This window comes from Salvelinus alpinus, chromosome 27 (assembly GCF_045679555.1).
Source record: "Salvelinus alpinus chromosome 27, SLU_Salpinus.1, whole genome shotgun sequence".
Lineage (NCBI taxonomy): Eukaryota > Metazoa > Chordata > Actinopteri > Salmoniformes > Salmonidae > Salvelinus > Salvelinus alpinus.
This window is the reverse complement of record NC_092112.1, coordinates 27,557,625-27,580,214: the sequence shown is the minus strand read 5'-3', so window position 1 is coordinate 27,580,214 and position 22,590 is coordinate 27,557,625. Positions and strand designations below refer to the sequence as shown.

Here is a 22,590-nt window from a genome sequence, read left to right as displayed (position 1 = left end):
TTGAACTTGTTGAGGATCTGAGGGCCCGTGCCAAATCTTTTCAGCTTCCTGAGGGGGAAGAGGCACGGTCGTGCCCTCTTCACAACTGTGTGTGTGGACCATGTTAGTTCCTTAGTGATGTGGACACCGAGGAACTTGAAGCTCTCGACCCGCTCCACTACAGCCCCATCGATGTGGACGGTGGTATGCTAGTAAATGTTTGTAAGTGAGGATTACAAAGTTCTGTATATTGAAAGCAGTTGTGGTTCTGGAGTTAATTAAGCAATTAACATCCTCATCATGCTTAGGGTCATGTATAAATTGCCCAGTTGCCCATTATTTTGGCTACCATGGCTAGAAGAAGAGATCTCAGTGACTTTGAAAGATACTGTAGGTCTCAAATGAGCATAGGGGGTTTAAAGGTGTGTGTGTGTGTGTCTCAGTCACCAGATCTCAACCCAATTGAAAACATATGGGAGATTCTCGAGTGATGCCTGAGACGGCGTTTTCCACCCTCAACAAAACACCAAATTATGGAATTTCTCGTGGAAGAATGGTGTCACATCCCTACAATAGAGTTCCTAACACTTGTAGAATCTATGCCAAGGCACATTGAAGCTGTTCTGGCGGATTGTGGTGGCCCAATGCCCTATTAAGACAGTTTATGTTGGTGTTACCTGCAGGTATTTTGTGTTGTTTCTGTAAATGCATGGTCAAAATTCAAGCTTTATTGTTGATATGTTCTCTGTGTAGTCCTGTTAGTGTGCCGAGACAGAAACTGTTTTGTTCCTTGATTGACTGTACTTTGACTATCTTTTCTAGTTGTTTTATTTTCTGGTCACCGGACCGATTGCTCCGTATTGCTGCAGCATAAGGCACATCTAGACATCTTCAGGCCAACGGCAACAGAGAGGCTTAATAAAACCTGCATGGGCTTTACTAATTAATACACATTCCTCAAAAGCTTGGAACACATCCACCGAGCGGCGGTGGCGTGAGAGAGTAGAGGGCTCCCTCACTCTCCCTGCTTCTCTCTCTCTACTCTCCCTGCTTCTCTCTCTCCTCTCTCCCTGCTTCTCTCTCTCTCCTCTCTCCCTGCTTCTCTCTCTCCTCTCTCCCTGCTTCTCTCTCCTCTTTCTGCTTCTCTCTCCCTGCTTCTCGAACTCCTTTCCCTCCTCTCTCCCTGCTTCTCTCGCTCCTTATCTCGCTCCTTCTCTCGCTCCTCTCTCCCTGCTTCTCTCTCCCTGCTTCTCTCTCTCCTCTCTCTGCTTCTCTCTCTCCTCTCTTCTCTCTGCTTCTCTCTCCCTGCTTCTCTCTCCTCTCTCCCTGCTTCTCTCGCTCCTTCTCTCGCTCCTCTCTCCCTGCTTGTGTCTCTTGCTCCTCTCTCCCTGCTTCTCTCTTGCTCCTCTCTCCCTGCTTGTCTCTCTCTCCCCTCTCTCCCTGCTTGTCTCTCTCGCTCCTCTCTCCCTCCCTCACTCACTCAGTATTTCTCTCTCTGCATCTCTTTCCATCTCTCTCTCTCTGCATGGCCTGCCTCTGCTACAGCTAGGACATTGTCAGATAGACAGTCACAGAGACACAGTCTCAGAGGGTGTCCACCTGTAGCTCAGCCCACCAATAAGGGGAGCAGAAATAATTAACATCCCATAACACCATGTCTCCCTGCTCCGTCTTACAACATCCCTGCCGTCCCACGTCCATGATGGCAGCTAGCTTCAGCACCCAGGGACATGTGTAATTTGGTAACGGTATGGTAATCGTGTTAACCCAGGGGAGGAGATGCCACCCACTGCACGCTGCCCAGTGATAGGGGACCGACATGGGCATCATGAACGCCCAGGCACTGGAGACTGACATTGTGCCTACTTCGGCACCCTGCTTTTGTGTCCTGAGAGGAAAGGAATCTACTGTATGTCTGTTCTGTATCTCTGCAGTGGTCTGTGTGCCAAAAACCATCTTACAACTCAAAAGCCTGCAAATCTTAAACAGACGTTTAATAATACATAATATGTTTGTTTTGAGATAAGAAGACTGATAGTGATAACGAGGCTGTTATGACCAGAGGCACTGGAGATGTTATTCATGCTACTTCCATGAGGCTCAGCCTCTTAGCATATTTAAGAAGGCCCCATATCCACCCCCAGGGGCCAAACATAAAACTCAGCCTAAATTGCAGCAAAACACAGACTCCTGTTATCCCAGTGGCATTGGATTTTAAATGTCAACCAGTGCGTTACCTTTTGATGTTAGCAGGTTCTTCTTATGATTTTAAACAAATAATGTTTACAGCTGGGAAGTTTTAGATTTAGGATGTGGCGTCATACTATTGTTTATTATTGCCCTGCAGCAATCTTACAGTAGCTCTAACTTTAATCTCTAATCAGGGATTTAGACCTGGGAAACAGGCCAATAGAATCATTGGTCAATCATTACATTAGAAGTTACAATACATTACCAGTAATCAATCAATTCACTTCCAAGGAAAAAGTCAAGAGAACCAGCTGTACTGTGGTGCAAACTTCAAGGCTAGTATTTGAGTACCCTTGCAACAGTCCACAGAGTGAGTGGCATATAATCAAGGAGACTACTACGGTAGACCATGTCTCATTATAATACCTCAAAACATTGCCCGTTCAAAGTTACAGTTGAGTTATTAGTTGATTTCAACAACAGCCCCCTTCAATACACCAATCAGAACACACCGTCAGGGGCCTGTTTTGAGCTTGTGCCACTAATTCTCATTGGGACACTGTACTATGACCTGATGTGTCGTGTTATCATACTGATGTGTGTGAATAGAACGTATGAATCACATAAAGCTCAATTGACATGCAGACTGAGTAATGTAACATTCTCATTGGAGCTTCGCCCTTTACATTCTTAGATGTACTGTGTGCATTTGGCCTATATTTTCCTATTTGCTGTGTCAACACACATGACTGGTTGGTACTTGAGTGACACTTTCCGTCTCTCACAAGTTCTAGGGTCAATACCCATGTTTGTCTGTAAATCCATGTCTGTGAAGCCATGTTTGTAGCATATTGCTTGGTTTTGTATGTATCATAACAGGGATAATTCCAGAATATCTGTTTTACTCTCATACTTAGCGCAGAAAAAACATTTATGTTTATTTACCCCATCAATCCTGTCGAGGAAGACATTTTTACCGTGTATCTCTCTCAAAAAATGGCTGTTTTGAAATATGGTCGTTTGTCCTCATTCAATCAACTCAATCACAAGATGGTATTACCTCGTACCCCTGCACATTGACTGGATACTGGTACTCCTTGTATATAGCCTCCTTATTGTTATTGTGTTACTATTTCCTTTTTTTCCCCTTTTGCTAATTGTTTTTATTTTATTTTTTTGAACTTTTGAACTCTGAATTGTTGGAAAGATCTCGTAAGTAAGCGTTTCACTGTAGAGTCTACACCTGTTGTATTCGGCGCATGTGACCAATACAATTGGATTTGATTTTGATTATCACCCTGTCTTTCGGGATTCTAGTTTTTAACTTGTCACATGATAGGTTCCCGCTTTGCCAAGGATGTGACGTCAGTGTGACTCGTAATAGATGTTCACTAAAAATAGAAAGACAAATGTAACATTCTGTTCTAAAAATGCTCATTACATTTGAGCATTTGCTCGTGCATTTCATTACTTTCCTATTTCCTAACTTCAGTTTCTAGACATAGTCATCACTATGCAAACTCACTGCTTCAACTTGATGCATTTGGAGAATGCATTCTAGAATTGTGCCATGAGTCGCCCACAAGGCAGCCTCTTGGAAACTCTGCTTGGTCTGCTATTACAATGCCCTCTGTGTTACATCTCATCAGACAGAGATATTTCACTATTTCTTAGTTTACGGAGAGTGTTTGTGTGTCTGTTCCAGTTTTCAGGGCTCTACCTCCTGTCCTTCGTCATCATCATCCTGGGTCTGGTGTTCTACACCTCCTCCTCCACCTACGTGGCACAGGACCCGCGCGTCTACAAGCATTTCCGCAACGCCGGCCACCCCATCACGGACACGCCCACTCTGGGGCCCCTGGAACCCTCGGTGACCTATACCAGCCTAAGGCAGGAGATAGAGGAGGAGCCTCGCATCAGGGTGGCCTGAGAGTCCCCAGATTCTGTACAGAAAGAAGGATCACTGAATGATTTAAAAAATGATCGAAAACATGTAGCAAACACGCAAAAGTACACTGTGATCGCAAACTGTGAATAGATAGCAGTGGCTATTTCTGATTTTGAAGATTTGTTTCATGTATAGAAATATACTGTTACCCCATCACGTTCCCTCGTACTGTACATTTGACATGTTTAGAAGGTTTTGTGCTTAAGACTTGTGTAAATGCTCAATTGTGACTGTTTCCTCTTTTACATGAGCACAAAACGTTATTGCATTTTAAGCTTTGAGTTTGCGCTGTGGGTTATTTCAGTGTTTAATTGTTCCTTCAAATCGATCTCTTTTTGTAAAACTACCCCGTTAAAGTATCGTGTTCAGAGGTACGATAAAGTAATACACAGACTTAACATGAGTCAGTGCCTTACTATGTATTACTGTTGTGTGTTAGAGCTGCACATTATAAATGGCCCCTTCCCTGTCCAGCATTGTCTGAGGACATTGGATACTGATGCAGCCCCTCCAGTTATATTCATTTATAGACTGGGTGATTCGAGCCCTGAATGCTGATTTGGCTGACAGCCGTGGTATATCAGACCATATACCACGGGTATGACAAAACGTTTATTTTTACTGCTCTAATTATGTTAGTAACCAGTTTATAATCGCAATAAGGCACCTCGGGGGTTTGTGGTATATGGCCAATATACCATGGCTAAGGGCTGTATCCAGGCACTCCGCGTTGTGTCGCGCTTACGAACAGTCCTTAGCCATAGTATATTGGCCATATACCATACCTCCTTGTGCCTTATTGCATAGGGTGGCGCACAATTAGCCCAGCGTTGTCCGGGTTAGGGTTTGGCTGGGGTAGGCCGTCATTGTAAATAAGACTTTGTTCTTAACTGACTTGCCTAGTTAAATAAAAAATATAAATAAAATTGCTTAAATAAACTATACTTAGAACACTGTGGATTGCTTCTCTGCAGTACATTTAGTCTGACCTTACAACTACTTACCCACAGATATGACAACTTTCCATGTTGGAACCATTATCTCTTGAGGCAAATGGGTATAAAGACAAATATATCAGGATTGCTAATGGAGTGAAGTGATTATTGTACATTTGGTTCATTGTTCATATGTACTGTACACTGAACTCTAGTTGATAGAAAAATAAGAACTGATTGTAAAAATGTGATGATTACAATGCACTTGTCATTCCAGAATTGTGCTGTTCTCTTTTATTGATTGTCCAGCTGTTGGACTGTATTTTAAGTGTGTTGCTTTTTATTCCCTGCTGGATTTTATCCAAAGCACATTAATGAAATTATTTGGAACAGATTTCTTTCAAAGTATTATTTTTCCCTGTTTATTGTATTATATTTGATTTTGGTGTATTGGAGCACTTGCTGTCAGAAACGTTACCTAAAATAAAGTATCTTTGTCTGAAACGCTGAGAATTCGGTTTTAAGAAAAATCACACCACTCAAAACATGTTACCAGGAACACTCACAAAATTTGTCAAAGTATTTTCATAGCAATTTGGGGTTTCGGTGAAGATTCGCGCAAAGAAACACAGAAACATGAGCACTATTTGCAACTGAATATTGTTGAGTGAATGGTTGGACAGATACAGATATCCACAATTCACGATGAAGCTCATCACTGTGCAGGTCCACAACTAAAACAGCAGAAGAGCAGGTCATGTTGAAAGTCAACTGTTCATTTAGTTGTTCATTTTGATTATATTCTGGAATACAGTATGTAGAACATTGTAACATTCATTTTGATTATATTCTGGAATACAGTATGTAGAACATTGTAACATTCATTTTGGCAGTACGAGCAAATGCGCTTTGGTCATAGGGAATTCAGATTGCAATATTTTTTTATATACAGTACCAGTCAAAAGTTTGGGCACCTACTCATTCAAGGTTTTTTCTATATTTTTACTATTTTCTACATTGGAGAATAATAGTGAAGACATCAAAACTATGAAATAACACATGGAATCATGTAGTAAAAAACAAGTGTTAAACAAATCAAAATATATTTTAGATTTTAGATTCTTCAAAGTAGCCACACTTTGCCTTGATGACAGCTTTGCACACACTTGGCATTCTCTCAACTAGCTTCATGAGGAAGGAGTTCCCACATATCAGCACTTGTTAGAGAACTTGTTGGCTGCTTTTCCTTCACTCTGCGGTCCAACTCATCCCAAGCCATCTCAATTGGGTTGAGGTCAGGTGATTGTGGAGGCAATCTGATGTAGCACTCCATCACTATCCTTGGTAAAATAGCCCTTACACAGCTTGGAGGTGTGTTTTGGTTCATTCTCCTGTTGAAAAACAAATGATAGTCCCACTAAGCGCCAATCAGATGGGATGGCGTATCGCTGCGGAATGCTGTGGTAGCCAAGCTGCTAAGTATGCCTTGAATTCTAAATAAATCACTGACAGTGTCACCAGCAAAGCACCCCCACACCATCACACCTCCTTCTCCATGCTTCACAATGGGAACCCCAGATGCGGAGATCATCCCTTCACCTACTCTGCATCTCACAAAGACACGCTGGTTTGAACCAGATTTCCACCGGTCTAATGTCCATTTCTCGTGTTTCTTGGACCAAGCAAGCCTCTTCTTATTGGTGTCCTTTAGTAGTGGTTTCTGCAGTAATTCGACCATGAAGACCTGGTTCACGCAGCCTCCTCTGAACAGTTGATGTTGAGATGTGTCTGTTACTTGAACTCTGTGAAGCATTTACAGTTGAAGTCGGAAGTTTACATACACTAGGTTGGAGAAAATTAAACTCTATTTTCAACCACTCCACAAATTTCTTGTTAACAAACTATAGTTTTGGCAAGTCGGTTAGAACATCTACTTTGTGCATGACACAAGTCATTTTTCCAACAATTGTTTAGACAGATTATTTCACTTAATCATAATTCCAGTGGGTCAGAAGTTTACATACACTAAGTTGACTGCCTTTAAACAGCTTGGAACATTTCAGAAAATTATGTCATGGCTTTAGAAGCTTCTGATAGGCTAATTGACATCATTTGAGTCAATTGGAGGTGTACCTGTGGATGTATTTCAAGGCCTACCTTGAAACGCGTGTCTCCTAGAGATGACCGTACTTTGGTGCGAAAAGTGCAAATCAATCCCAGAACAACAGGAAGGACCTTCTGAAGATGCTGGAGGAAACAGGTACAACAGTATTTATGTCCACAGTAAAACGAGTCCTATATTGACATAATCTGAAAGGCCGCTCAGCAAGGAAGAAGCCACTGCTCCAAAACCGCCATAAAAAAGCCAGGGACAAAGATTGTGGGGACAAAGATCGTACTTTTTGGAGAAATGTCCTCTGGTCTGATGAAACAAAAATAGAACTGTTTGGCCATAATTGTCACATGAGTTGACGAAGCAGGTACGGGGAGTCAAACATGTAATATTGAATGAGACAAGAACAGCGTCAGTATACAAGAAAACAAAGACAAAAAACAATCAATGCATCAGCAGGGAACAGAGCAAGGGAACTGACAAATATATGGGAGGAAATAAACGGATGATGAGTGAGTCCAGGTGAGTCCAATATCGCTGATGCGCATGACGAGGGAAGGCAGGTGTGCGTAATAGATGATAGGAGTGAGTGAAGCAGGGCAGCCTGGCGCCGTCAAGTGCCAGGGGGGGGAGAGTGGGAGCAGATGTGACAGTACCCCCCCCCCTCTAGGGGCGCCACCTGGGCGAACCGGCCGAGACATGGGCGCTGGGCAAGCCGGTTGGGGCGTGGGAGCCCAACGAACCGGCAGGAGTGTGAGCCTGGCGAGCCGGCTGAGGCATGGAAGCCCGACGATCCAGCTGAGGCAAGACGCCTGTCGATCACGCTGCAGAGAGGGAGCCCGAAGATCCGGTGGAGTGTGACGTGGGATGGGAAGCCGCCGAGCCAACCGAGGCAAGGAAACCTCTCGAGCCAGCCAGGGCGTGAAAGCCCGACAAGCTGGCTTAGGCACCCTTGGTTCCATCGGCGGCGGAATCCACCCCGATGTCACCAACAAAACAAAACCAAAAAAACTCCTGGACCGGCTGGGCGAACAAGAACTGACGATCCGGCTGAGGCCCGACGTGGGATGGGTGCCAACCGGGGCAAGGAAACCTCTCGAGCCAGCTAGGGTGTGGAAGCCCAACGAGCTGGCTAGGGTGTGGAAGCCCGACGAGCCAGCTAGGGTGTGGAAGCCCGACGATCTGGCTAGGGTGTGGAAGCCCGACGATCTGGCTAGGGTGTGGAAGCCCGACGATCTGGCTAGGGTGTGGAAGCCCGACGATCTGGCTAGGGTGTGGAAGCCCGACGATCTGGCTAGGGTGTGGAAGCCCGACGATCTGGCTAGGGTGTGGAAGCCCGACGAGCCGGGCTAGGGTGTGGAAGCCCGACGATCCGGGCTAGGGTGTGGAAGCCCGACGAGCCGGCTAGGGTGTGGAAGCCCGACGATCCGGCTAGGGTGTGGAAGCCCGACGAGCCAGCTAGGGTGTGGAAGCCCGACGAGCTGGCTAGGCACCCCCGGTTTCATCAGTGGAACGCCAGTACTCCCCGATGCTTCGTATGATGGCTGATGCATTCTGTCACATGAGTTGACGCTGGAGAGACGAAGCAGGTACAGGGAGTCAAACATTTAATAAGGAACGGACATGGAACGAGACAGGAATAGCATAAGCATACAAGAAAACAAAGACAAAAAACAATCAATGCATCAGCAGGGAACAGAGCAAGGGAACTGACAAATATAGGGGAGGAAATAAACAGATGATGAGTGAGTCCAGGTGAGTCCAATATCGCTGATGTGCGTGATGAGGGAAGGCAGGTGTGCGTAATAGATGATAGGAGTGAGTGAAGCAGGGCAGCCTGGCGCCCTGAAGCGCCAGGGGGAGGGGGAGGGGGCGGGAGCAGACGTGACAATAATAACCATCGTTATGTTTGGAGGAAAATGGGGGAGGCTTGCAAGCCGAAGAACAACATCCCAACTGTGAAGCATGGGGTGGCAGCATCATGTTGTGGGGGTGCTTTGATGCAGGAGGGACTGGTGCACACACAAAATTATGTGGATATATTGAAGCAACATCTCAAGACATCAGTCAGGAAGTTAAAGCTTGGTCGCAAATGGGTCTTCAAAATGGACAATGACCCCAAGCATACTTCCAAAGTTGTGGCAAAATGGCTTAAGGACAACAAAGTCAAGGTATTGGAGTGGCCATCACAAAACCCTGACCTCAATCCCATTGAAAATTTGTGGGCAGAACTGAAAAAGCATGTGTGAGCAAGGAGGCCTACACACCTGACTCAGTTACACCAGCTCTGTCAGGAGGAATGGGCCAAAATTCACCCAATTTATTGTGGGAAGCTTGTGGAAGGCTACCTGAAACATTTGACCCAAGTTAAACAATTTAAAGGCAATGCTACCAAATACTAATTGAGTGTATGTAAACTTCTGACCCACTGGGAATGTGATGAAAGAAATAAAAGCTGAAATAAATCATTCTCAAATATTATTCTGACATTTCACATTCTTAAAAGAAAGTGGTGATCCTAACTGACCTAAGACATGGAATTTTTACTTGGATTAAATGTCAGGAATTGCGAAAAACTGAGTTTAAATGTATTTGGCTAAGGTGTATGTAAACTTCCGACTTCAACTGTATTTAGGCTGCAATCTGAGGTGCAGTTAACTCTAATGAATTTATCCTCTGCAGCAGAGGTAACTCGTGAGTCTTCCTTTCCTGTGGCGGTTCTCATGAGAGCCAGTTTCATTATATCGCTTGATGGTTTTTGCGACTGCACTTGAAGAAACGTTCAAAGTTCTTGAAATCTTCTGCATTTACTGACCTTCATGTCTTAAAGTAATGATGGACTGTCATTTCTCTTTGCTTATTTGAGTTGTTCTTGTCATAATACGGACTTGGTCTTTTTCCAAATAAGGCTATCTTCTGTATACCACCCCTACATTGTCACAACACAACTGATTGGCTGAAACGCATTAAGAAGGAAAGAAATTCCACAAATTAACATTTAACAAGGCACACCTGTTAATTGAAATGCATTCCAGGTGACTACCTCATGAAGCTGGTTGAGAGAATGCCAAGAGTGTGCAAAGCTGTCATCAAGGCAAAGGGTGGCTACTTTCAAGAATTTATTTCACATTTTTTTGGTTACTACATGATTCCATATGTGTTATTTCATAGTTTTGATGTCTTCAATATTATTCTACAATGTAGAAAATAGTAAAAATAAAGAAAAACCATTGAATGAGTAGGTGTGTCCAAACTTTGGACTGGTACTGTAGGTTTTTTCAAAACGTTATATGATATGCTAAAGTGGGTCCGCATATATGCAGCAAGATGTTAAAACAATATCAGTCTACAGGTAACTGACAAAATAAAGGAAACACCAACATAGTGTCATAATAGGGAGTTGAGCGGCCAGAACAGCTTCAATGTGCCTTGGCATAGATTCTACAAGTGTCTGGAACTCTATTATTTGGCGTTTGGTTGATAGCGGCGGAAAACCCTTGTCTCAGGCACTGCTCCAGAATCTCCCATAATTGTTTAATTGGGTTGAGATCTGGTGACAGAAAGACAGAGACACACACAGACACACAGACACACACCCTTTAAAACCCCTATGCTCCTTTGAGACACATTTTTTCAAAGTCACTGAGATGTAGCCAAAATAATAGGCAACTGGGCATTTTTATACATGACTCTAAGTATGATGGTATGTTAATTGCTTAATTAACTCAGAAAACCACACCTGTGTGGAAGAACCTGCTTTCAATATACTTTATAACCCTCATTTACTCATGTTTCCTTTATTTTGGCACTTACCTCTATATGGAATATCAGAGAAAACACATCATTTATCTCTTACTTTGCATAGTGCATTGCACTTCAAATACAATACACAATCTTAACATTGCCAAAAGCTTAAAGGAAAGGTTGCTGTCTTATGTTAGGTCTATAAAGTGCTATAGATATTCTGTGACAGAACACTGAGCCAATCACGGCGCAACTAGAGAACATTACCAACCCCTACGCTCTGTATTTTCCACTGGCTGCCCCACCACCACTGACATTTTTTCTATTCTTATTTTTTAATTATTTAAATGTAACCTTTATTTAACTAGGCAAGTCAGTTAAGAACAAATTCTTATTTACAATGACAGCCTACCCCGACGACACTGGGCCAACTGTGCACCGCCCTATGGTTCTCCCAATCATGGCCGGATGTGATGCAGCCTGGATTCGAACCAGGGACAGCAGTGACACCTCTTAGCATTGAGATGCAGTGCCTTAGACTGCTGTGCCACTCGGAAAGCACTGAGCTGGGCTGAAACACCTGAAACACCTTTTGGAGCTGCCTTATTCAAAAAAGCAAAAAAGAGGCCATGTTTGTATGCAGCTTTATGAACTCAATTATTAAATTTTTTATATTGTTTGAAAACTGATATATGACACACATTCATGCCAAAATAACATGCAAAACATGCAACATCCTCTTATTTTTTGCAAAAAATGTGGGGCTCAAAACGGGTCACCACTGGGAAGGAGTTAAATTACCATTTGATATTTGCATTTTCTAAATGGATTGGCTGGGGTATTAACTTGTAAAATCCTGATGATGACCATGCAATTAGATGGAAAGTCCAATTTACCTAATGTAATGGTAGGCGACCTATATACATAATTGAATGGTTCAACCTGAATAGGTGCGCTTGATTTAGATCGCACCGGGTTAGTTTGCCCTTTGGAAAAGCCTATTCATCATTTGGTAGCTCACTAGGCGAACCCCACTCACTCGGCGCGCCAGGCAAGCTCAATCAATCGTCCCTCGTGCCCAGGTGTAAAACTCCCTGGTGATTTCCCGTTTGACTGCAACAATGGTACGTTCCTAAACCTTAAATCCCTCTCAAGCATGGCTGATTTTGGCAGGTGGCAAATATGGCACTTCGTGAGGGTAGTTGGGAGGATGAGTTGCAGGGACAGTTCTCGCTTTTATCCGCTACTTCGTTCGAGGTCAAAGAAGAAAGTGAAGACACACATGGAAGCTCCAACACGGGGATACTAGACTTAAGTGACGAAGTCTTTATTCTCATACTACGTCGGCTGGATCCCACGTCTCTCTTGAGAGTTGGGAGCACCTGCCGAACCCTGTTTCGAGTTTGTTCCTGCAACTCACTGTGGACAAGACACTTCCAGGTAATGTAAATGTAAACTGCCCGAAATTTGCTGATCCTCTTTTGAATGAAGTTGGTAGGTTATGCATTGCCCAAACTACAGACTTACAAGGTAATGTAATTTAACCAACATTTGTATATATTACTAGTAGTTACAGGATATGTACTATGTGGTGTTGTACATAGACCAACTTTAGCGATACTGACTTTGCCCTCGATTCGCGGACAGTCTCTGAATGTGGAAAATGTTCGGTACATTTTTTTTCTTCAAGTAATCTAACAATGAATGTATGTTGCGATATTTATTTCAAGTCTTCTCTCATTGAAAGAGACTGAGTGTCTAGCCCAATATCGGACTAAAGGCCTTTACCTTAACCTTACTCCTTATTGTCCAAGGTCCTTACATATTCTGTTTAACGGCGAATTGGCCCAGGAAGCCAATACAAATACGGGAATCGATCATCTCTTTACAGTTTTAATAACATAAATCCTTTCTACTTTTCGATCACATAATCATTTCACAATTTAAGTTGCAGAGGACAGTAGTTTTCAGTGGCAACACGTTTGTGGGGTCGTACTAATTATCCATCTGCGTCTTTTTGGATAAGCAGATGGCTAATTAGCACAGGTAGTCTGTTTTCTGTAAACAAGTGCTGTAACATGGAAATATGGCCGTGTGGGAACCCTAACCATGTAAAGGTGTCAGTTGAACCGTTTTGGGGAAAGTATTTCTCTCGATGAAATTAGGTTCTTATGTTTCCCAAACCTTACTGCATGCAATGTCTGTTAATGTTCAGACCCAGCGTCAGGGGTCTTAAAGCTGCAATTCGTAACTTTTTGGGTGATTTACCAAATTCACAAGTTAAAGCTCGGTGTTTCTTATTAAAAGCAAGTATAAGAAGTGGTAGATCTGTTGTGTGCCATTTCTATGCTTTCCATTAAGTTTTGGTTAATGGAAAAGATTTCAGTGGTTTAGTGTAGAGAATCATTGGACCATCTTGCTTGTTTTGTCACAAACATTAGTTTCAGCACCCAGGAAATGGCGGTGTGAATTTTGCATAGTGCATCTATAACAAAAATCCCCTGTACAGAAGACACCATGGTCCAATGACTTATGTTTAATGTAATGGAACTGAGCCATGATTAAGGGCTAGTGGGTGTCCACCCCGATGTGCTGCATGTCATGAGACGCCTTTCTAGGTCAATGAGAGAAGATTTACACGTTTTTGGATTACTTCGCTCAAAAGATCTTTTGCATTTTCTCAATGCGAACTGGACATGGACATTTTCTGACTCCTATTTCTATGAATTGAGAATGAAGACTGTATCTCTAAGGTTAGTCAAATTCTGTTCTACACCAAACAGTAAGAGTTCTGTAAATGGATACAAAATCTTTGGTTAAATCGTATCTGGTCTAACAATCTGTAGCTAGCATTGCACGTTCACGAGGCTTTCTTCTCTACGCAGACCTCATTTGGAGTCCAGTTTGCCACCGCCACCTGCTCCATCTCTGCCAAGAGTGCCTTCCGTTTGATCTTCATGTGGCGAACTCTCTTTAGAAACCTGTACTGTAACCGGTCTCTTCAGGAGAAGCTCTTTGCAGAGATCCCATTCCCACCACACAAGTACTGGGTCCAGTGGCTGGTTCTGGAAGAGACTGTTCCTCTGCCCTCCGTGAGACTGCCTTGCACCGACATAGAGAGCTTATGGGGAATTGAGAAGGAAGTGTTGGAAGGTAAAGTCCAAGGTGAGTTCATTTATTTTAGTAAGATGTAAAGCCATATTTATATTAGCAGTTTGGCTCCTAGGAATTGCCCCCCCCCCCAGACCATCAAGCTTCTGAATAGCTGCCACTAGTCAGCTACCTGTTCCCCTTGTCCCCCTTCCTGCATCACCCCAATCGTCATTTAACATGTTGCAGTTGAATATATGTATATTTTTGATTGTTCTTCCCTTTGACCTGCATTGTTGGAGCTCGGCGCTTAGGCTCTTCACTGTAGCCTGCACATGTACATCTGCAACCCTGTGCATGTGACTAAACTCCCTGAATCTAAATAAAGTTTGTCAGGTAGTGGAGGAATGTTGGTCATGTTAATATTGCAACTGTGTTTTGTTCTTTGGCAGAGGAAGATGAGGATGAGGGCAGAATGCTGAAGTTCGAATGGAAGGAGCTGTATGCCTTGGCTCTTGAGCACCATGGAAGCATTGCCAAGGTTTTCCAGCATGTTCTCAACCAACAGAGCAATGGTAGGTTGTATGGGCCATACCACTTTTAGCTTTTCATTAGTGCTCTTTGTTCAGTCAATACTCTGTTAATTTGCTAAAGGTGGGTTGTTGCTGGGATAATTAAGATTTGTCTGCTTTCTACAACCAGTTATGAATTGCAATCTCTTTACGGTGACTGCAATGTGACTCAAAGGTGGTACTGTCCTTTATTGCCAGCTATGAGCCTGCTGCCATATTGTTATTCAGATTGACTTTTTGGCAGTGCAGATGAAGGCTCCTGACTGTTGTGCTGTATCTATGGCCAACTTATTTGTGAATTCTGTCCAGAAACATGGCTATTCCCAATGGGTAAAGAAGGTTCTGTTATTTTTTTAGAAGTTGACACCACACCTATAAGCATTGACTTTATTTCATCTTCAAAACAGAGCTCTGATCTTACTCATCATACCCATCTCTTGAATGTTGTACTGGGAAGCACGAAATTGCCATTTACTCTGGAAAACCTTTTTGAGCCATATCCTCTTGCTGGATTTTGGTTTATGATGGAAGACATCAAGGTAAAAAAGTATATCCTTTTTTTTGCTCTGCTGAGCTGCTTCAAAGTGTTTTTATCAGCTGATATGGGGAGCAGAAACTAGACGCATGGTTTCAGTCTGAGCTGTCTCCCTCTGGATTATAAATCATGTTTTACCCTCTGGACTGAAGCCCTGCCCTTTGTATGCCATCTGAAACTAACAGCCTAAGCCTATAGGTAGGGCAGCTAATGGTCTTCAGGCCTCCCTTACTTGTATCTTATGATACAGTAGAGTTTGTAATTACTTTGGTAAGTGGCAGACGGGCATTGATCTGTGTCCATCGATAAATGAGTCATGTTTTTGGGCTCAGCTGGCTTTAGATGTATTGGAACATAAATGCAACTTTACCCCTCGACACAGTGCATCCACTTGAGCTAAAGGTTTCTACCCTGATGTGGACTTCTACCCTACCAGACCACTGTGAGCTGGAGGCCATGTTCAGTCAGTACAGCCAGTGTCGGTTCCAATGGCTCTTCACCTACTGGTTGTTCCGCCAGCCAGCGCCCTTCGACAGGCAGCTCAGGGCCATCTACCTGCAGTGGCAGAAGCACAGCAAGAGGAAGGTGGTGTCCTGGGGAGGCACGTTGTGTGACATCAGGTACCTGGCCTCATTGCATCACATCACCACCGACTACTGGCGGGGCAAGCTGGCCCAGGGTGACGAGACTGTGGGTAAGTAGCGCTTACCGATATTGCTCCTCGCCCCACTTTTATTCTGCTTTGTGTTAATGTTATGCACAGTCATGGCACACGCTCTCATTTGGAGTGGATTAAATCTTTAGTTCTGGATTTGTTTTAGGATGGTGCCCCCTCAGGTCATAAATATACTTCAGTCATTATGGTTATATTCATTTTCTATGCCTCAAGAATATCATACCATCTTGATTTCTAACTTAATGGTGTAATTTCTTTAAATTATTAATTGGACCAGTGAGTACAGGTCAATGAATAAGCCTCTCCATGCAATGAGGCTCTTCAATAGAATGTTACCCTGTGGTGCTCTGTACTGACAGGTCTTGTACAAGGCCTGTGATCAAATGGCTCAGCATGGAGCTCTCACGGCTGCTGGTATCTAGTATCTATTCTCCTTTCTCCCAGGAATTCAGACAGTGGAAAACTATTTCTCCATGTGCAAATCCCTGGTGGCCTGGATTTTAGGGCGTGACTGGGGCAGATTGAAATGCAAAAAGGTATGGTAAAGGACTGTTTATTCTGCCCTTTAATGACTTGGTGTCAGGCAAAGTGAGTAGTGTACCTACTGAAATGAGCGCACAAGCTGTGTTTTTGCCCACACTCAGTGTTTTTAGCACCATGCTGAAAAAATCTATACAAGTCATAGGTGAGACACCTTCAGACTGCTTGTATACAAATTACATTTTGGCATCTATTCAGTAGTCGTTAGTATTCCATCAGTGTGCATATCCTTCCATTAAGCATCTCCAGAGCATTAGCTCTGTGCTGGTGATTTCACAAGTCAGATTGAACAGGCAGCAGGAAGCTCGCAGTCTTATGTAATGGGCTGCTAAATGTATTATAGACATATCAGTGATGTCCTACTCAATTACACTTCATGTGTGAATCCAGCTAAGCTGCTACAATGCACTAGCAATAGTAAAGGACTGTGTTACCAAGAGAATTGGTAACATCAGATTGGCACAAACTGCTTATGTAAGCAATTATGACAGTTTATTGTCTCATCTGGTTTACTTAACGTATAGAAATGGAAAAGCACTTGTGAAAGGTAAACTCAGTGACATGTTGCCATGAGCAGCACCTCAGATTGAGATGAGTGATGCAAGACTCTGTCATACTATCTGCTGATGTGCACAGATTTGCATCACTGTTACAGCATGGTAGCCACGTAGTTGATCCCCACGCTTCAATGCTCTTAGTAGGGAAAATTGACACAATGATGTTTACCCTCTGTCTGTCATATTGCAGAGTCTACTGTAATTTTTGCATGACCGTAGCCTCAATGACATATTATCCTTTATAACTGGTTTTAACTCCCCTGGTCCATAATCCCTTCATGATGGGATCACTTATTAGCCTGTTGTATTGAATTGTTGCCTGCTCAGTGTTTACGTTGAAACTTCAGTGTTTCTATGAAATGTTTGACTGCTTTCTCTTAAAATATATTTAATCTCTGAGACTAACCTGGTAAAGGGGGAATATGTGGACACCTCTTCAAATTATTTTATTCTTCTATTTGTCACACCTGTTGCTGACCGGTGTATAAGAGCTCAGTGATTTTCAACGTGGCACCGTCAGGAGTGGCGTACAGCTCACCACTAAGAGTCTGGAGTGATGACTCTCACTTCCCCATCGGAGTACGATGGACTAATCTGGGTTTGGCGGATGCCAGAGGAACGCTACCTGCCCCAATGCATAGTGCCAATTAACATTTAGTAGAATAATGGTATGGGGCTGTTTTTCATGGTTTGAGCTATGCCCCTTAGTTCCAGTGAAGGGAAATTAACTCTACAGCATACAATGATTTTCTAGATGATTCTGTGCTTCTGCACAGAGCCCTGACCTCAACCGAATCAAACACCTTTGGGATGAATTGGAATGCCGACTACGAGCCAGGCCTATATACCTATATACCTCACTAATGCTCTTGTGGCTGAATGGAAGCAATCCCTGCAGCAATGTTCCAACGTCTAGTTGAAAGCCTTCCCAGAAGAGTGGAAGCTGTTAAAGCTGCAAAGGGCGGACCAACTCCATATTAATGCCCATGATTTTGGAATGAGATGTTTAAGTTTGTCCACAAACTTTCGGTTTGCTCATGTGTTTTTGTATTTCAGCTTCTGGCTGAAATAAAACTTGTAGTGTTGGCTGCTTTTAAGTGTTAATGTGTTGACTGAGTGCAGGTGTATGAGGACACGCTGGAGGGTGTGTACCTGCTGCTGAGGAGGGAGATGCAGGAGACCCTGGTGGAGCACGAGAGGTTCTGGCAGGTGGCCAAGGTCCAGATGACCCGAGTGTGCACCCTGGAGGAGACTGCTGTAAACTATGTCAACTGGAAGATGATTGAAACACTGCCTTACTACAAGTATGTGTCTGTTCTAAAGTTTGGGCTGCATAATCTGGATTTCAGATTCTTGAGGGAATATGGGATTACTGGTTGTGTTTGGAAGAAAATAGTTAACTAGAAAAGCCTCTAGACCTCTTAGCAGTCACTGCTTGACTACAATAATCTTTCCAATTTTAAGACTCATTGGGTTTGGCTGATTCTGGGCTACCTGATGTGAATTTGTCCTGTGAGGTTGTGATTAGCTAGAAAGTGATTCTACTCTATTAAAAGTGAGTTTCACTACATGAGGGGTGTGCTGCTGGTATGCTCTTTGACAGGGCTTTGAAGCTGGGGGAAAAAGCAGTGAGTATTGGGGCACTGCTGGTAGCTTCAAACACAGTGCCCGCAGCACCCAGCGCTATCCACTGTCAGTCGATGATCTGTTTGAACTTCAAGACCGCTCATCCCCTCGACCTATACAGTGAAGTTCATCAGAAGCACTCAAACCCAGAGCTCGAATTTTTACCCCAGAGATGAATGACATTTTTCAAAATGGTGTTTCTCCCCTGCCTTAAGGGATGAGGAGCTGAAAAAGCCCTGACTGGCTGCAGGACAATTTAATGACTGTTTGAGAATAAAACGCCTTTCACAATGGTAATATCAATGTAATATTTAAAATGCCCTTAGTATTCAGAGCCTGGCCTGGTGAGTCATTTAATATTCTGATAATCTGCTCCCAAATTTAAGGCTTTGGAGAGAATGGGTTGTTAGCATAACTTGCGTTCTCTGAAAGTTACTTTGGCCACAGCACTTTCCTCTGACATTGCAGTAAATGTCCCTAGTGATTTGGGTGTTTTTGAATATAATGAACAGTTCATCGTTCTAAGATGAGAAATTGCCTTCATGGCACTTCACTGTTTTCTTGCACATGCTATTTTCCAGCCTCTATGTGGTTTGATCATGTAAAATGTGTCCCTGCTTCTAAAAGAATGATGCTCAAAGAAACTGAATACTCTTTCCTTGTTACTCCAAGGGGTCCCACCTATTAATATCTGCCTTCTGTTTCACTCTTCATTTTGTTTAATTTATAGCAGGAACATTAGGAATTCCATGCTGTCTGTCATTCATTAATATGCATTTAATTTAAGCGAGATTCCCATTAGAAATGGCTGAAGTGTATAACTCTGGCCATCCCTCAGGCTGTACATGGTGTCAGGCAACATGGTGTACCTAGACCACGTGCAGGGCTTCCTCCACAGGAAGAGGCTGGTCCATGACTGGTTCTTCATGAAGGAGAACACCTGGGTCAGACAGCTGCTGCCTGGTGACCTCTACCCTCTCCTGGAGTTTGACACCAAGATCTCCCAAGGTATAGTAGGACCTCTGTTCACCTGTATATATCCATCCGATCAGCCACAAGGTTGTGTTCTTCAGTATACAGTGTACAAAACATTAGGAACACCTTCCTAACATTGAGTTGCACCCCCTTTTGCCAAAAGCGTTCCACAGGAATGCTAGCCCATGTTGACTCAACGCTTCCTACAGTTTTGTCAAGTTGTCTGATGTCCTTTGGGTGGTGGACCATTCTTGATACACTGAGTGCGGAAAACCCAGCAGCATTGCAGTTCTTGACAAACTGGTGCGCTTGTCACCTACATAACCCATTCAAAGGCACTTAAATATATTTTGTCTTGCCCATACACTGAATGGCCCACATTCACAAACATTTCTCAAGGCTTAAATCCTCCTTTATTAACCTGTCCTCCCCCTTCATCTACACTGATTTGAAGTGAATTTAACAAGTGACATCAATGAGGTCATAGCTGTCAGTCTGTCATGGCAGGTGTTATGTTTTGTATATTGTATACCCCCTACCACTGAATCAGCCACATAATGTTCTCTGGAGACTCTGACGCTTAGATTTCCCTCTTTCTATTGAGTTTTTCAACGCTGTCCTTTCTCATTTAGGTTCTTACTATACTTAATAAAATCATTGCATTTGTATTTTGAGTTACAGTTCATATAAGGAAATCAGTCAATAGAAATAAATTCATTAGGGCCTAATCTATGGATTTCACACGACTGGGCAGTGGTGCAGCCATGGATGGGCCTGGGAGGGCATAGGCCCACCCAGAATAAGTTATTTTACAACAAAGGGCTTTATTAGACATAAATAAACAGTTCCTTGATATGCCACACCTGTCATGTGGCTAGATTATCTTGGCAAAGGAGAAATGCTCACTAACAGGGATTTTAACAGATTTGTGCACCAAATTTGAGAAATAAGCATTTTGTGTATTGAATGTCATGTCTAAGGTCTCTTGTGTAGTATTGTGATGTGTCTATTTTTAATCCCTGTCCCTGCAGGAGGCCTTTTGCCTTTGGTAGGCTGCCATTGTAAATAAGAATTTGTTCTTAACTGATTTGCCTAGTTGATACATGGGACCAACATTTAATTTCTTTCAATATAGTTTAACTTGTAGTGTTGAGGCAGGTTTTTCAGCCTTAAAGGACTCTTTTCAATCCGCATTACAGAAGTTCAGGTTTACAGCCTGATTGCCTTTAAATTGAAATGTTCCTGCTTTAGACCACATTCATGTTAAAAGCTGCATGTCAGCTCAATCTGAAGTCACCACTACATGTCTATCGTGGAATCTGTAATTCTTTAGACTGAAGAGCCATACATGACGATATTGATCATAATCAGTATTTGATAGTGACAAAACAAATGTTCTTGGTTGGCATGCATTTCTCCTGTACATCAGGGGGAAATCCCCCTCCATGCATTCAGGGTGGGAGGTATTGACTGCAAATGGTTTGACATTTAACCTGGGCTGTGCTACAGTCATCCATCCACTGGCCCTGGCAGGTTGTCAAAACACTGTAAAAAGCCTTAATTAGGATTTAGTACCTGGGCCTGCCCACAGCTGTCTGACCCATGGGCCTGATCATAGATTGACATACCCAAAGGGGCCATTTGTCTTGTTTACAAGCTTCAAATGGCTTTGCAGGTCTGTTCCTTATGCTGCACCTGTAGTTCTTCAAATACACACAGCAGCTAACCTTTGTTTTTACACTACTCACTGTATTAGTGTTCCTAGGAGGGTTTCCTGTAGTGGATGGCTGCACAAATGCTTTCATTTTTATTCTCATACACAGGCACACAAAGGTGTGGATCTGCCAATATGGTCCTGCTCTATCCCGGTTTGGTTGGAAGATATGGCGTTTGCATGGCTTTCAGTGTGGTTGACTTGTGGTTTGTGGAGCTGTTGTCTTATGTTGCTGTGTGGTTTCTAAGGGTATAGTTTGATGCTCTACACTTTTGTGATGTGGTCTACTGACTGCAGGGCTATTGTCTGATACGGTGTCTCTTTACAGACAGCCTGCATGGAGACTCCATGCCAGCCCAGTTGAGCAGGGTGCTCTGGCTGTACCTCCACTCTGGACGGACACTCTACCTGGAGGCAGTGAAAGGCCTGGTGCTGCAGTGTGCTCAGGCCAGTCTGGGCCACTTCTGCAGCCTCTCCCCTGGCGCCTCCGTTCAGCCCCATGTCAGCTAGCTGGCTAACACAGATTGACCACTCCGTTTTAGAGCCTCTACGAGATGTACAGTACCACTTTTTTCTATACTGGATCCAGTGTCCACAGTGCTTTTCACTTTTTACTGTATTTTATCACCACTTAGATTTTAGCTAGTGCTGGTGAGCTGGAATCTAGATTTTAAATGAATTTTTAAACTTTAATCTTTATCAATAGTTAATGAAATGTAGGCTATTGATGTACATTGTAGAAACCTTGTTTGCTGTCATGTAATTACTCTACAGCCAACATTTGAGAAAAGCCATTGACGTGTTGGCATTTATCAATCATTCTCAAATGGTGGTAAATTTATTCAAAGCCTAACAATTCTTGGCCAAATAACAAAGCCTAGAAACTTAAGTGCTGGGTTGCTGTATAATGAATAAACAACTCTGACAAACTTTCTTCTGATTTGTCGTTTCTAAGTAGTGTGTGTAATAGAGGTCGACCGATTACGATTTTTCAACTCCGATACCGATTAACTTCTTACGGCTGAGATCCCGTTAACGGGATCGACTTGACAACAGCCAGTGAAAGTGCAGGGCGACAAATTCAAACAGAAATCTCATAATTAAAATTCCTCAAACGTACAAGTATTTTACACCATTTTAATGAAACTTGTTAATCCCACCAGTGTCCGATTTCAATAAGGCTTTACGACGAAAGCACACCATCTGATTATGTTAGGTCAGTACCTATTCACAGAATAAAACAGCCATTTTTCCAGCCGAAGAGAGGAGTCACAAAAAGCAGAAATAGAGAAAATGAATCACTAACCTTTGATCTTCATCAGATGACACTCATAGGACTTCATGTTACACAATACATGTATGTTTTGTTCGATAAAGTTCATATTTATATCCAAAA

The 22,590-nt window shown here is 43.0% G+C and overlaps 2 protein-coding genes across 3 annotated transcripts in view; both read left to right on the top strand.

Annotated features, from left to right (window-relative positions):
• Positions 1-5,556, top strand: part of slc35f1 (solute carrier family 35 member F1) — a 155,620-nt gene extending 150,064 nt beyond the window's left edge. Inside the window, exon 8 of the mRNA XM_071370071.1 lies at positions 3,875-5,556. Coding sequence (XP_071226172.1) covers positions 3,875-4,099 — 225 coding nt within the window. The 3' untranslated portion in view covers positions 4,100-5,556. The remainder of the gene's footprint in view (positions 1-3,874) is intronic.
• A 6,469-nt stretch (positions 5,557-12,025) lies between these two features.
• Positions 12,026-22,124, top strand: LOC139556276 (uncharacterized). Of its 2 annotated transcripts, none has more exons than XM_071370012.1 (8): positions 12,026-12,349; positions 13,795-14,074; positions 14,452-14,574; positions 15,543-15,800; positions 16,227-16,318; positions 18,002-18,183; positions 19,344-19,513; positions 21,523-22,124. In XM_071370012.1, exons 1-8 carry the CDS (start codon positions 12,092-12,094, stop codon positions 21,702-21,704), a joined length of 1,545 nt encoding a protein of 514 aa, XP_071226113.1. In that variant the 5' UTR covers positions 12,026-12,091; the 3' UTR covers positions 21,705-22,124. The 2 variants fall into 2 exon arrangements, with proteins under 2 accessions (XP_071226113.1, XP_071226112.1); XM_071370011.1 differs by having other exon boundaries at positions 12,037-12,349; positions 15,489-15,800.
• The last annotated feature ends 466 nt before the right edge of the window (positions 22,125-22,590 follow it).

Coding starts and splice junctions, on each gene's coding strand:
- LOC139556276 (XM_071370011.1), top strand. CDS start 12,092: ATGGCACTTCGTGAGGGTAGTTGGGAGGATGAGTTGCAGGGACAGTTC. Junction 14,075..14,451: donor GTTGGAAGGTAAAGTCCAAG/GTGAGTTCATTT, acceptor GTTCTTTGGCAG/AGGAAGATGAGGATGAGGGC. Junction 15,801..16,226: donor CCAGGGTGACGAGACTGTGG/GTAAGTAGCGCT, acceptor CCTTTCTCCCAG/GAATTCAGACAGTGGAAAAC.